At 46.0% G+C, this 14377-nt stretch overlaps 1 protein-coding gene across 18 annotated transcripts in view; it reads left to right on the top strand.

Annotated features, from left to right (window-relative positions):
- Itpr1 (inositol 1,4,5-trisphosphate receptor type 1) overlaps positions 1-14377 on the top strand; it is a 301702-nt gene that overhangs the window by 185348 nt on the left and 101977 nt on the right. For 7 of the 18 annotated variants that reach the window (XM_078033540.1, XM_078033547.1, XM_078033545.1 and 4 more), the window contains 3 exons: positions 505-537; positions 8233-8268; positions 9608-9658. The exons of 3 other annotated variants lie outside the window; for them this stretch is intronic. In XM_078033540.1, the coding sequence (XP_077889666.1) occupies positions 505-537; positions 8233-8268; positions 9608-9658 (120 nt within the window). The remainder of the gene's footprint in view (positions 1-504; positions 538-8232; positions 8269-9607; positions 9659-14377) is intronic. 8 more of the 18 variants (XM_078033553.1, XM_078033552.1, XM_078033551.1 and 5 more) reach the window with 5 other exon arrangements.

Here is a 14377-nt window from a genome sequence, read left to right as displayed (position 1 = left end):
GTATTAATTAGCCTAGGACTGCTGGGTCTCATTGGGCTCATCTGCAGGGTGAGCTCCTGACCCCACTGAAACATTGAAATGAGTCTCGGGCAACAACTTCCTTCTAAATTGAGTCAGTCCTACTCTAGACTTCCTCTCTGTTCTTCCTGTCCTCTGCCAAAAGAAGCGTTGCTTGGGGAATTGGCCCTTGTTCCCACCCAGTTCCACCTTGTGTCCCTGTCAGGGAGCGCAGGGCCCTCTGGACCTGTGGCCTAGTGACTCGGGAGGTTTGATACCTGGATGCGAATGAATTGTGGCAGCATCCTGCCTGCTTTGATCTGGATGTTCACAGATGTTGCTGCAAGCTGTGGTCATGTCCACGATGCCCCAGACCCTAAAAACCGTCACTATCCAATAGCCCTTTAAGGTGACCCACAAGAATACATTTGCAGAGTCTCTAATGCTTAGCAGGCTATGTTTCTTTTTCTAACCTCTTTCTTTTTCTCCCCCTTTTTTCTTTTCCAGCAAATTTCCATTGATGAGTTGGATAATGCTGAGGTCCTAATTTGGTTGCTTTTTTGTTCTGAATGTCCCATGGTGGCGTTTCCATGACGCTCTTCCAGTTAGCCTGTGCCTTTGTCTTCTGGTCTCCATGAGTCTAAGTACCTGACTCTGTGTAGCGTCCTTTGTGGAGTAAATAGAATCTCTCCTGTCTCTGTGAGCATTTCCCATGAGTTTGTTTGCCATTTGTCGCTGAAGATCCCATCTGAGTCTGGACAAAGATTCTTAAAACTCTGATAAGATTCCATTCATTCAACGTCTAGAATCTAAACTGAATTTGTGGTTGACATTGCCGTTAACTTATCTCTGAAACTCCATCTTGATGTTAGCCTAAGGAACCTTTTTGCCCTGTAAAGCTTTTGATGCAATGAGAATTTAAACCACTTTTAAACTATTTTTTTTTTTAAACAACAACAACAAAAAGGAACACTGCTTTCTGGGTGTCTGGTGATAAGTATTGAGTTGGGGGCCCACGTAGACGGCTTCGAGAGGCATTGTGAATTTGGAAGTGGTGTTTAGTCCTGAAATGAGGAATGCCCTGTACCCATGGCTTCCCTTATCTGTACATCCAGAAATTGAGAGGTCACCTAGTGGCTTCTGTAGGGATGTGTCACATTCGTTGCATTTACCCAAAATTATCTTGGAGACGGAAAAGTGGGGTGGCCATTTTGTGTGGGACTTGGGGGCTCCTTGCATATTGTCTGTTTTGTGAATTTTTTTCCCAACATTTCTTGTCATGTTTTTAGGCTGAGTGAATGGTATTGGGAAAAAATTAATTTGAGGACCTAATGTGTGTGATTGAGATCGTTTAATTGATCTGCAAATTGAGCACACTGGAATAGAATTTCATTTGACATATTGTAGTCATTTTTCTGGTCTGTTTTAATGATCTACTTCCTCTTTTGGTAGACTAATTAATACCTTATTTTGAGTGAGAGAGAGCACTATCAGACAGAACATGTTGTCTACCATGATATGTATTTTAATTAATTCGCGCTAATGTCAGAGGTATTAAGAAATAGTTCAGATCACCAATGGAGAGCTGGAATCAGAGACTTAAAATCAAAACAAGACAAATGGTTGTGAATTTGGTCTGGTTGCTTTGGGAATGGAGCACAGAGAGGCTAAGTGGCAGGTCTCGGCCCACACAGCAAGAAAGTGGCAAATTAGCATGCAGCGGGCTCAGCTCCTGGCAGGTCAGCACAGTGAATCTTTGAAGCACAGAGATCACAGACATGGGCAGGGGAGGAGGCGGTTCCTTCTGGAAAGAACAGAAGGTGAAGAAAAAAGGGATTCAGCGGTTTCATTAATTTTTTTTTAACTACACTGAAAAATACCCTATGCTGATTTCTACGTTGGCAGCCTTCGAAATCTTGTCTCTACCTAACATTGTAAATGCCTCACTGATTTGCATTTTTTCCCCTGAAATATGGAGGATGAGTTTCTCTCTGCTGAAGTACACATAAAGTCAAGGAAAGAAGCCCTTCCCTGGCGGGTCAGAGTCCGTGGTGTTATTAATACTCTTGTTTTGCACTGTAGTAATGAGTTGTTGTGTTTGCTTGCTCAAGATACAACTTTGTCCTCCTGGCTGGGAGTTTATGGCTTGCTTATGGAAAGATTCCACAGTTGGAGCAGGTGTGTTTATAATTATACTCTAGGAAATAGAATACTGTCTGTTTATAAAAGAAGAATGTTCTGGCGGGCACTGGGATTCTTTGAAAATTCCCTGAGGAGGCAACTGTGGATCCCCTCTGCGTTGTTACCCTGGTAACCGTCAGAGCCCCAGGACACTAGCACCCTGTCCCCAGTCCCTCAGGCTGTTGGGTCTGGCCCTCTAGGCAGAGATGACGGATTGGTCTTATCATCGATGCTGTTCTGGGCACGACCTCGGCTCCTGTGGTTTCTCCCCCTACTGGTCCTTTAGTGGGTGTGTTCTGCTGGAAGCCTGCAGTCACAGCCATGGCTCTGCAGGCGGTTAATGAGAGCTCAGGCTGGGCCAGCGTTGGGGTGGCCACACTGCAGAGCCTGACATGGGGGACGCCCCAAGGACAGAGGAGGGCCTGCCTGGCACCCCAGCAGCCCTCACTGAGAACAGGCCCTGCCCTTTGATGATAAAGGCCAGGGGGGCATGCCAAGAGAGCCTATAAAAAGGCCCAGTGCCTGCTGCATCCCCGTCCAGGCTCCCGAGAAGACAGGGTGAAGTGGGGACAAGAAACGTACATGCGATGGGCCCTTTGCAGCTGTCTTCTAGAATAAAATTCCATCTGACACCGGGAAGAGGAGGGGTTTGGGGTTTGGGTTTTGGTTTCTTGGCAAATAAAGGGGCAGAGTCCCCTCACCCTCTGGCTTGACCTTTCCACTGGGGCCCTGGGGGACAGTGGGGAGAGGGGCTGCGGAAGGAAACTGCTTGCCTGTGTCCCTTCAGCTCCTCCTCAGGTTTGAGTCTTGATAGATTGTTCTGTGGGCACACGCCTGCGTCACCATCCCCCAGGCCAAGGTGTACAATGTGTCTACCTCCCTAGAACCACCCCAGCTGGTGGTGAAGGCATGCATCTCTAGGACTCGGGTCCCGAGGGCCTGTTACATTTGAGGCAGGTGCTGGAGAACTCAGATACAACAGTGTCCCCAGGGAATGCAGTAGCTGCCACCCTGGAGCCTGCACTTTCATTGGAGAGAGAGACAGTGATACAAATTAGTGTAAAATGACAGCTGTCAGGAGAAATGTCAAAAAAGAGAAGTCCATGGAACCGTGAGAACATGTGGTCTGGGAACTCCTATGCAGGAGGTCAGGTAGGATGGTAGCCCCAGGAGATGATGGCGGGAGCCACTTTTCTAACCTGTGATGAGAGGCTCAGACTTGAGGCAGAGGTGGCAAGCTCCACCTAGGTGTCACCCATGTGTCCTTGGAAAGGTATGGGCAGTTTAGAAAGTGTGGGCTGTTGCTCGGTGCATGTGTCCGTTTCTATGCATTTGAGGTCTCCTCTCCATTGAATCGTGGTCCCTTGAAGCTTCTGGGGACAACTAGCAACTTGGGCTGCCTACTGCCCAACAAAAAAGCTAGACTGACGTTCCCAGTTATCCAGAGAGGCGGCCGCCAGCTTCAACTGAGCCCTCAACTTCTGCCGCCCCCAGCTGCTTCTGCAAAGATGCCACTGAACTTGGTCAAACTCGGAGCCGGGAATAAAAAGGAGAGTGCCATAAGAATTGTGAATTTCCACCTTCAGGGGGCGTTCTCATGACGTCCTACCCTGGTGGAGGTGCCCTACTTTTTTACATCGCTGTGAACTGCTGAGTTGGGCACCTGCCAACACTCGGGTGGCAGTTACATAAGAGCTGCTTTTTTTCCTGGAATTTAGGCTCACTGCTGATGTGTGACCTTCAGCAGTAATTGCCAATAAATGCAGTGAGCTGTTTACTGTCAGACACTGGCAACCACAGAGAAAGCTCACCTCGGAGCGCACAGAAGCCCGCACAGGCCTTGTGAGCATGACTTTTTGTCTTAACGCTGAGATTATCCCATCATAACCCAAGTTGTCTCATTTAGTCAAATCAATGCCTTAAAAAAAAAAAAATACAAACAGCACCATCGAACTCTGAAACTTGTGTTAGCTAACGTAGGTAGGGCCACGTTGTTGGAACAGAGCAACTTATTTTTGTTTCTAAAAGCAAATAGGGTTAAAGAGAATTATGTTAGTAGGTGTGAAGATTTGAAATTGTTCGAGTAAAATGCTAGTTTGGTTCAATTTGCTTTGAAAGCTTTCTGTTCTCTTAATGAAGGGTTTTCAAAGGCTAGCGAAGGGCAGGTCCTGGTAAATCTACCTGCAAACTTATCCACTTTTGTTGATCTCCCTCTCCTGAGGTTGTAAGTGGATAAAAAAGGAGCTGAAGACTTATTCAAGGGTTAGAGGTGGTAAATTTTCTGTGACGTGCTGATATCTGAACCTGTCACAGTTAAATTTCTTGACATGTGTCACACTTGGTGCCAGGAGAGTCCATGCAGAGACCTTCCATTTGAAGGAACATTGTAGGAGCCCGGGGACCGTAAAGGGGTTCCTGTTGAGGCCAGCAGAGAACAAAGGGTACCTGCATACGGTGCTCTGTGCTGGTTTGTGACATACCTGAAATGATGGATGGAAGGACGGACAGGTGAGGGAAGGCAATGTTTTTGTAAACACCAAGAAATAGTTATTCAGAAAGTGTGGGCTTGCTTTCATTTGAGAATTATAAAGTGCGGTAGAAATGCATCCCTTGATAAAATATTAGGTGTGTTATATGTTGAAAACAAACGTAGCAGCGTCTTATTGGAACAGATCTGGGTCCTGCTGTGGTACCCTAGTTTGGAGGCCCTGATTACCGAGATGACACTTAGGATTTGGTGACCTGAGGTGCGCCAGTCACTTGGACTGTTTTGTTTTTTTTTTCCTATGAAATTAGATTTTGCTGACCTTGTCTGAAAACATGGGGAAGACTTAAAACCCAAGAGCATGAACATGAAGAGGCAGTCGGGACCATGCCAGGTCTCCAGGGTCAGAGCTGGGCAGGATCAGCTTGGTGCTGATCACTCATAATCTGGGAGATGCTCCCTTGAAAGGCGGTGCTGGCTTGACTACCATGGCTGGCTCTGGCACTCCCTGTGGGGACAATACAGGACAGAAGAGATTCATACATGCCCATACCCTCAGTCTTCCTTAACATGTTTACTGAAGCCTTTACCTTTCATATAAAAAAGAAAAAAAAAACCCTTTGATAATAAGACTGTGCTGAGAAGTTCAATTAATTTATTAAGTATTACCTTGTACGTTGGGTATTATGTATTATATTCAGGTGCCTCTGTCTTCTTTGAACATGTATAGCTGATCAATGTGCTTCTATTTACTGAAATAACACCTTCCTGCCATAAAAATCACTTTATCCTCAAGGATAGTTCCTCAAAGGCTAAAATCCTCTTAAGAGGAAATCCTGACAGACTGTTGGTTATTTTACCAAAATATAAATTAGGTTTGATCTGGTCTTTCCCATGCCTAGAGCATTTTCTGTTTTAGCAGGTTGTGTTATTTAGGGAACTTGCCTGTTAGATTTTTATGAAGTTTACTGAAAATACACAAAGCGAGACTTCATATTTTAGCTGGAAGGAATCCCAGGGAGTACCTGCCCCCATCTCCTTGAACAGGTAACTAGTGGAAGCCCAGAGATGTTCACTAATGGCACAGGGTCTCACAGATCCAGAGCTGAACCCTGATGGTCCTCAGTCAATGGACACCTACCGGTGCTCTTGACTTTTCCATTCAGTGTCCCAAATGAAGCACATTAAAAATTGCCTCCCTGCCTGCCAGGCACAGGGGTGCACACCTGTAATCCCAGCAGCTTGGGAGGCTGAGGCAGGAGGATCCCAAGTTTGAGGACAGCCTCAGCAACTACATGAGGCCCTAAGCAACTTAGTGAGACCTTGTCTCTTAAATAAAATACAAAAAAGGGACTGGGGATGTGGCTTAGGGGTTAAACACCCCTGGGTTCAATCCTTGGTATCAAAAAAATAATCAAAAAGAAAAGAAAATCACCCTTCTGATTAGATAATGATTCCTGAGGTTGCAAAGCATCCCCTGCTCTCTCAAACCACTTCATGATGTTTTTAAGGTGGAGAAAAAAAATGCAGTTATTTTTAAATTTAATGTTTATTGTTAACAATCAATTAAACTCATTTTAAAGCAAGCCCAACAATCATTTTGGAGGAAATAGAATAAGATCACAATCATAAAAAAAAAAATCAGAAGCCCCTACTTTCAGAGTGTTTAGGAAATAAAGAATATATTACCTGTGATCATTGCGAAAGAATTCTAGATGCTTCTTTGGACTAAGAAAGCCCAGGCAAGAGGAGAACTAAAGCAAACAGGAGCAACACTGTTCCACTTCCAGCTCTTTTATTTAGCTTTGGTTTTGATTGACGGGGGACTAGGCAGGCGAGTCTGTGGAACCCCATCCCTATGGCGGCAGGAGTGTGCTGATGTAATATAGAAGATAATACCGTTTTCTCAAACACACTGACCCTGGCTTTCATTCTGCTTCCTCTTACCAGTTATTTATTTGTTTGTTTGTTTGTTTGTTTATTTATTTATTTATTTCAGAAAGCACAAACGTTGGCAGTTTTAATTCTTCACCCTAAAGTGTGAAGAATTGGATTGTGTTGTTATTTGTAGTATTTAGGAAATACTGACCCCTAGGTTGTTCTTGGTTTCCCTCCAACACTGGTGTCCTGGGTCCCACCCCCTAGCAGGAGGCTGGGTCTTCCAAGGGGAGACTCTTCTCCCTGAGACTGCTGAGCTGGGCTCTGACAGAAAAGGTCTTCTGTGGAGAATTAAGTGAGCAGCTCTCAAGAACATCCGGTTGCCTTTGTTTAAGCAATTTTGAATACCCTGTTTTGTTTTTTGTTTTTTTTTTTTTCTCTCTCTCTCTGCATTTTACCTATTGAAAAATAAACCAGAAATTCTTAGGTCACGTGACAGTGGTCTTAGATTAAGAGGGTTTTTTGCACCTTCACAATCCGCTGGAAGATAATGCCAGCGGATTGTGACACTGCAGTTCCTGCTGCTCTCTACACATGCCCTGGCCTGTCCCCTGCAGCCACCTCCTGGCCTCTGAGGACTGTGCTGCACTGCGAGAGGGCTGCCCTGCATTGTGGAGGGCTGCCCTGCATTGTGGGAGGGCTGCTGGAGGCCAAGGTCCTGCAGTGAGCGTGAGCGCCCTGCGCCCTGGCTGCCATCCAGAGCCCCAGTCTGCACCTTGTTCCAGTCATGCCCCTGGTGCATGGCTTGGGTCTGGGGCAGCCCGTGCACAGTGTGGCAGTCACACCCCACATCAGCTTCCTCCCTGGGCACGTGTCCTTTGGCCAGACTTGTGGCGCTGTCCCAACATGCAGTGGTGGACGTTTTTCTTAGAGCTACCAGATGCTCCTCCGAGGTCACTTGCAGGTCCCTGCCAGCACCTTCTCTCCTCTGTGGGTTAAAAATTGTGATAAGGAGGCAGCGGTGGAAGCGGGGTGGCTGTCTCTGTGGTAAGGCAGGCGGGGGGTCGAGGAACCCAGCCCATGAGGCCCCCAAGGAAAACAGGCAGAGGGGATGGGCGTGCACGAAGTACCCTGGATCCCAGCCTCCCCTCCTTCTCCCAGAGACACTGCAGGGGACTCTCTGTGCCCTGAGCCCAGGCAACACATTCCACCGCGTGTAGGTGGGAAAGGGGAGAGGGCAGAGAGCAGAAGCCCTCCACAGACCCCCATCCCGAGGAGCAGTAGTGCCCACTGTTGCAAGCTCTTGGCCGCCTGTCACCCACCCATTCCTCTCTTCCACGAGCCACCGTGGGTGCGCACGGCGTGGTTTGCTTTGTTCCCTTTGAGCCTTGATGTGTGTGGTTCTTCTTCAGGGGCTTTTTAAGACTCGTTCCTTCTTGGTCAGCAGTACACATTTTTTAATTTCTTATTTTGAATGTGTTCCCCCTCTCGGGCTGGTCATCTATTCCCGCACAACCACGTTCAGTTGAAAAGAGCAAGTGACCCTAGTGACCGGAGTGGGCCATGCAGCAGGAACACCTCATCTTTGGTCTTCGCCATGTGTCTCGTCCTGCAATGTTGTCTCTGCCCTTCTCTGCGGCCTGTGAGATGCAGGTGCCCTGACTAACGCACTGCTTTTTCTTCCCAACCAGCTGCCACAAGCTCCGGAATCCGAGAACGCCACAGAGGTGTGTCGCTCACCTGTATTGGTTGTGCCAGCAAATACGGGTGCTTCTGGGTTGTCCTGGCTGCGTGTCTGAATTTCAAGGGGGATGTCTGTCTCCGTGGTAGACGTGGGAGGGAACTGATCATGACTGTGCTGGATGGGACTCTCAGTGTGGAAAGAAAGGCCCCCAGAGATGGACCTTGTGCCAAGTGTCCTCCAGGTGGGGAATGAATGTGCCTCTTGGAAGGTCTTCACACAGAACCCGCCTCCGTTGAGGTGTTCCATTGAGAAATTCTGGGACGATGAGATCTTTCTCTTGTCACACAGAATTGACTTTGGACCCTGTACAAAGATGATCCGGTTTTGAAATTCTGGATATTGATTTATAGTTGGAGTCGAAACTGTGGAGAAAGTTGTAGTTTCACAACCAACACCTCCTTTCTGTCCTGTCCTTCCTGCCGCCAACACTGCGCACTAAACGAGGGGCTAGAATGTGTTGAAGTGTGCAAGATCAAAGGGAAGCTCTGGGGGGAGCTGTGTTTACTAGGTATCAGAATTTGCTTTCAGAAACTGCAGATCACAGGAGCTCTAGCTAGAATGAGATGCACTTTGTTGGAAAGTCGCATACGGAAGATCTTAAAAATGAAGCACAGACGTAGATGACTGTGTTGAGTGAATTGTTCTAATGATCAGTTCATCATATTCTAATCAGTTCTGCACTCAGTTTTGATTAGAATACTTACTTGTCTGTCCGGGGCTTGCAGGGAGCTGTGGTCTGTGTGTGCGTCCGTCTACCCAGAAGCGTGTGTACTGCATGAACCGTGCCTTAATGCATGCCTGAATCCTGAGGCCTGCCTGATTGAGTCTTGCTTGTCAGCCCCCTTTGGGGTTAATATGATACCGTAGCTTACAGAACATACATTTTATAACCTCTGCAAAACATAATGCAAAAAAATGATAGCCAAGCCCAGCATGGTGATGCACGCCTGTAATCTCAGCCACTTGGGAGGCTGAGGCAGAAGGATTGCAAGTTGAAGGCCAGTCTCAATAATTTAGTGAGACCCTGTCTCCAAAAAAAAAAAAAAAAAGAGAATCTGGGGATGTGGCTCAGTGGTTAAGCACCTCTGAGGTCAATACCAGTGATAATGATGATGATGACTTTGTTTTCTAGAAAGTCTTATTAAAAACATGCAGTAGAGTTGGTTGGGCCTAACATAATTTAGCATTGGTATTGTATTTGAAGAAATGCACAAAGAGGCCTGCTGTCTGTCTGACTGTGGCTGTGTATGAGCCTGCTGTGTGTTGGTGAAGATGGTAGTCTCCTCAGTGTGATACTTAAAAAGAAATTTCTGCACACTTAGCAGGAGCTTGAATCAAGTCCACCCCTGAGACAACTGGAAGACCATAAAAGGGTAGGTAGCCGAGAGTCCTCTGTGTTGGGAGCTCTTGACTGACCCTTACTGCCCTCTCAGCCATACCCTGAGATTTAAAGTTAGCTTTTGTTGTTGTTACTATGGTTAAAACATTCCTTGGCCCAATCGTGGCCTTTGGTGTAAGTGAAAGTAACTAGCAGTTCTACCTATTATCTACCCAATCAGGGCACTGTAACCAGCCGGGCTCTAAATAAGGACCACGTAAGCTTTTCCTTTCTACTTAGGTGGAGTCTAAACAAGTTTTTTTTTCCTATAGTAACTGATGATTTTATAGATAACAATAAACACAAAACTATAACGAAGGTAGTTCATAGTGACACTACCCAGCTGTAAATGCCGATGGCTTTTCCTTCAACCATGGGACCACATGTTCCAATAAACATGGGCACGTTTTCTCTGAGATTATTCTAAGCATGTCGCTTCTATTCCTGGCTTTCATCATTTACTGTTGCATCTGAGTTTTCTGTTGAAAGTCTTCGAAAGTTAACAGCTGCACACAGGTCCTCAGGTTCGTGTGCAGCTTGTAAGGTTTTCATTTGACAAGGAGGCGAGCAGGCGTGTATCTGAGTGGATTCCTAGGAGGGGACTGTCTTGGCCAAAGGGTGGTTCTTTCTTACAGTGCTGACTCCACCCTGCAGAACTATTTTCTAAAAAGTCATCTGTATCTACCGGCACCTGGACCAGCACCAATCTTCATCATATCAATTTTGGGAGGATAATCAGTTTTGTGAGAGCTTTTTCATCTGCCTATGGCCATGCTAAGATTGGCGTCATATGTCCATGCATCAGTTTTTATTAATGCTTGCCCTGACCCGATGCCATGACCTTTATCGCCATTTCACAGATTAAGAAACTGAGACTCAGATGGGTTCAATGACTTGCCCAAGGTCATGGGGTCAGGAAATGAACAGCCACGGTAAAGAATTGGGGGGCCTCCGTGTCCCAGAGAGTTCACACCTGCTATAAATGGGCAGCCTGATGCTCACGCACTGATGCGCTGGCCAGCGTTACCACATCCCTTTTTGTTCTCTTGCTCTAATGGAGAAACGATCTTTATCGTTCCTCAGACTGTGGCTTGAGAGGAGCTCCGGGAAAGTTTGCATTTTGCAGAATTCAGGGCACAGTCCTGTAGCCCCTCCAGCATCCTGTGTCTCCTGCAGCTCATCAACCATGGGCACCTTGAACTCTCATAGTTTCCATCCTGGCTGCCACTGATGTCCTATCCTAGGTCTTAGAAGTAGCTGGCAAAGGCACCTAGCTGTCCCTTGAGGTCTAAGCTCTCAGGAGACTGAGTATTGAAAACCCTTGGCATTAGAAACAGATGCCAGTCTCTGTTTTCCAGGTACTTGCTGTGTGCTGTGGAGCAAGTTAGTTAACCTCCCTGTGCTTCAGTTTCTTCTGTGCAAAACGGAGGGGATACTAGTCTCCATCCCTCTTTGGACGGTCATACAAATTGATCCATAAAGCACTGAGCACAGCGTCTGGCATCCAGTGAAGGAGAATCTATCGGATTGTAGTCAGCCTTGCATTTTGAAATGCTTAGGTTGTCTTGTTCACAGCAGAAGTAGAAAAAGGGAGGTATTTTTAAATTCAGATGCCACCTTAGCACTGACCAGGGTGTGAGAGACTCACAGCTCACCTGAGAAGACCCATTTTGCGGGAGGCACATGGCTGGGACCTGGGAACCCAAAAGATGGCTTTCCCTCTTCTTTGCACTTGGCTGTGTGAACTCAGTGGCTTTGTTCCCACCCAGTTCACAGTCCCTGGTTTAATTGATAGAAATAAAAACTCAGGGGGCTGGCAGGGTGGATTTCGTCAATGTTTTATTCCAAATGAAACTCCCTGTAACTTTTCCTTTTTCTAAGTCTTAGGTAACAGTATGTATGGAATTTCTTAGTGGAGACAAATCCAATATTTGTTTGCATGCTGTACATGTAAATTACTGGGGAGGGGAAAAACTAGCTTTAAAAAAAACCTTTATTTATTTATTTATTTATTCATTCATCCATTTATTTATTTATTTATGGTGCTGAGGCTTGAACCCAGCACCTTGCACGTGCTAGGCAAGCGCTCTACTGTTGAGCCACAACCCCAGCCCCACATTTTTTTTTTTTTTAAATGCACAACCAAATGCTAAAGCTCTAGAGGTGACACTATTTGGAAAGACATTTGCCCCTCCTCTGCCATCAGATTTCTTAGCCTGGTAGATTGTGATAAGCTCATTCCTTTTGAGTGATGATTATCAAGATGATTGGAAGGGCTTTTCTCTGCAGATTTTGATTTTTTTTTAAATTAAACCAATGGCTCAGGAAAAGGAAAACAACCACAGAAATTTTCCTTGAACCTAAGTGTTCACACCAGGGATTTGCATAACTTTTAATAATGATGCTTAGCCATTTTTTTTTTCTCTTCCAATTCTCCTCCTTACCTCAAATTTTCCATCTTTTTTCTTTGAGGAAAATAAAAGCATCTCGTTTGTTATTTAAAAAAACAAAACAAAAGTAAGTCCCCCTTGCTGGTTTCTTTGGGTTTTTTCCTTCTGTATACATTTAAATTTTGCATGTGTGCAGAGAGCAGGTGAGATGACTGTGCGCCTGAGACCTTATAATTAAGAGGGGGCAAAGTTTGTGGGGAATGTGCTCCTTTTTTTCTTTGCCCCTCCCCCCCATAACGAGAACGGTTCATGATATTCTCTTCTGGGGGAGATGTACCATTTGATGCATCGGTTACCATGGCAACTGCTGGGGCTTTTCTGCTAGAGGAGAGGCTGAATGGTAATGTGCAGTCCCTCCGTAGCTGCAGCCTGGCATCCAGTCCTCATAAACGTGGACTTCCTGTTTGGCGTCCACGTGCTCCTGTCTTTCCCTCCTGCCTGTCGGACTGCATGCCGCTGCCCAAGGTCTTGCTGTTTCCCCTCCTCACTATGTGGAAGGAAGAGAAAAACATCCACCAGGAGGTGGAAACCTAACTGAGTCACTCTGGCCCATGCGTGGCATGGTGGCAGGAGGCGCAGGGCAGGTGCCCAGCAGACTTCATTCATCAGACCATCCGGCCCTGTGGTCTTCCCGACTCTTGCCTCCAGCTGTCATCGAAGCCATCTGCCTTCCAAACAGCCTCCTCAGGGTGCCCAGGGATTCAGCCAGCGACTGGGGAGGGTGTCCGGCCAGCCACCTCTCTCTTGGGAACTTAAAGTCTATTCTTCCTCCAAGAACATCAGCTGGATGCCCCGGGATATATTTAAAAGGGGAAATCATTTTCATCTCTGGTATTTAACATGTGGCTGACTTTTTCTTTTCCCCGTTTCTTTCTTTGAATGTTCTTTAAAATTTGCTTCTCTTAGGAAGACCAGCTTTTAAATCCCCCACTTCCCAGTGATCACTTTGGAGAATTTTGTTGTGTTTCTCCTGGTGCCTGAGATGGCAGGCAATACCAGAAAAGGTGTCTCAATATCCAAATGGGGTTTTCTCAGCCATCAAAGAATCTTGTAAGGAAAGCTTTTTCCGCCACCAGGGCAAACAGTTTCTTTTTAATAAAGTACATAAGACATTATAAGGAACTTCCTCATTGGATCTGGTCTTGGAATTTTGAATTGATAGTACAGATGGGAAATGAGTTTTATGAGCTGTTTCCCTCATTTGTGGGGGTGGGGGGGAAAGGCTTTGACTTTTAGAAACATACAGGTCAGAATGGAGAAGGGAAAATTGGAATTTATTTTTTTCATTTTCTTCACATTCGTTTAAAACTCAGCATCCCTCTTCCCTGGCTTGTCCCTCACCACACCTGTTTACCTCATTCTTTTTGTTCCTGAGAAAAATCTTTGATTAGCAACTGTGAGTGAACCAGGGAGAGGAACCTAGCTGGATGGCCAGGTACTCTAGGTGATTTTGTCAGTCAATAGGGTGGGAGTGTCCTCTGCCCTTTCCTCCCTCCCTGGCCCCACCTCCCCAGACACCCTCCCTTGGAGTCTCCAGACCCAGGTCTTCTCAGAGCTTATTAACAGGTCTCTAAAAGTCGGACTGGCTCCTGTTACAGTTGCAGGTCCCTTCTGGAGTGCTCTGGCGTCTCTATTTTAGAGACCTGCTAGATTTCAGCACCTTTCTCTGCTAGACTTCTCACTCACCTCTCTCCATGACACACTGCAGGATCTCCATGCCTTCCCGCTTTGTCCCTGGGGAACAATCCAGAGGAAAGCCACCAAGCCTTTGACTTTCAGAAAGAGGTAGAATGGGAGTCCCTGGGGGAAAATGCCTGAAAATCAGAATGATTAGAATATGGGTCCCTGCTAGCTCAGCATCCTAGTATTAATGAGAAAGTCAATCATCTATTTTAGTTATGAGAGTTATTGTCATCTTGGTCCAGTATTCCTTGCATGTTTATATTGTCAAAACTTTTTATGACGAAGAAGTTGAAATATGGAGACTGTTTTGACAAGCCCTGTGGTTAACTCACCTTCACCAAGACGCCAAATCGGATCCACTTACCATATTTATATTCCTCCCAGTTTCTCCTCCCATATTATTTTAAAGCAAATTCCAGACCACAAAGTCATTTGATGATTATTTTTGATTGACATGTTTGACACCTGCCACTAACTTATCCCCTATATTGTTATTTTCTCTTTACCATTTAGCCTATCAACTATCATTGTAAGAAAGACTTACTTTGGGCTTATGTCATTATACTGGCTTATTCTCTCTT

This window comes from Ictidomys tridecemlineatus, chromosome 16, assembly GCF_052094955.1.
Source record: "Ictidomys tridecemlineatus isolate mIctTri1 chromosome 16, mIctTri1.hap1, whole genome shotgun sequence".
NCBI lineage: Eukaryota > Metazoa > Chordata > Mammalia > Rodentia > Sciuridae > Ictidomys > Ictidomys tridecemlineatus.
The sequence above is the reverse complement of the archived record's forward strand: the minus strand, read 5'-3'. Positions and strand labels throughout refer to the sequence as shown.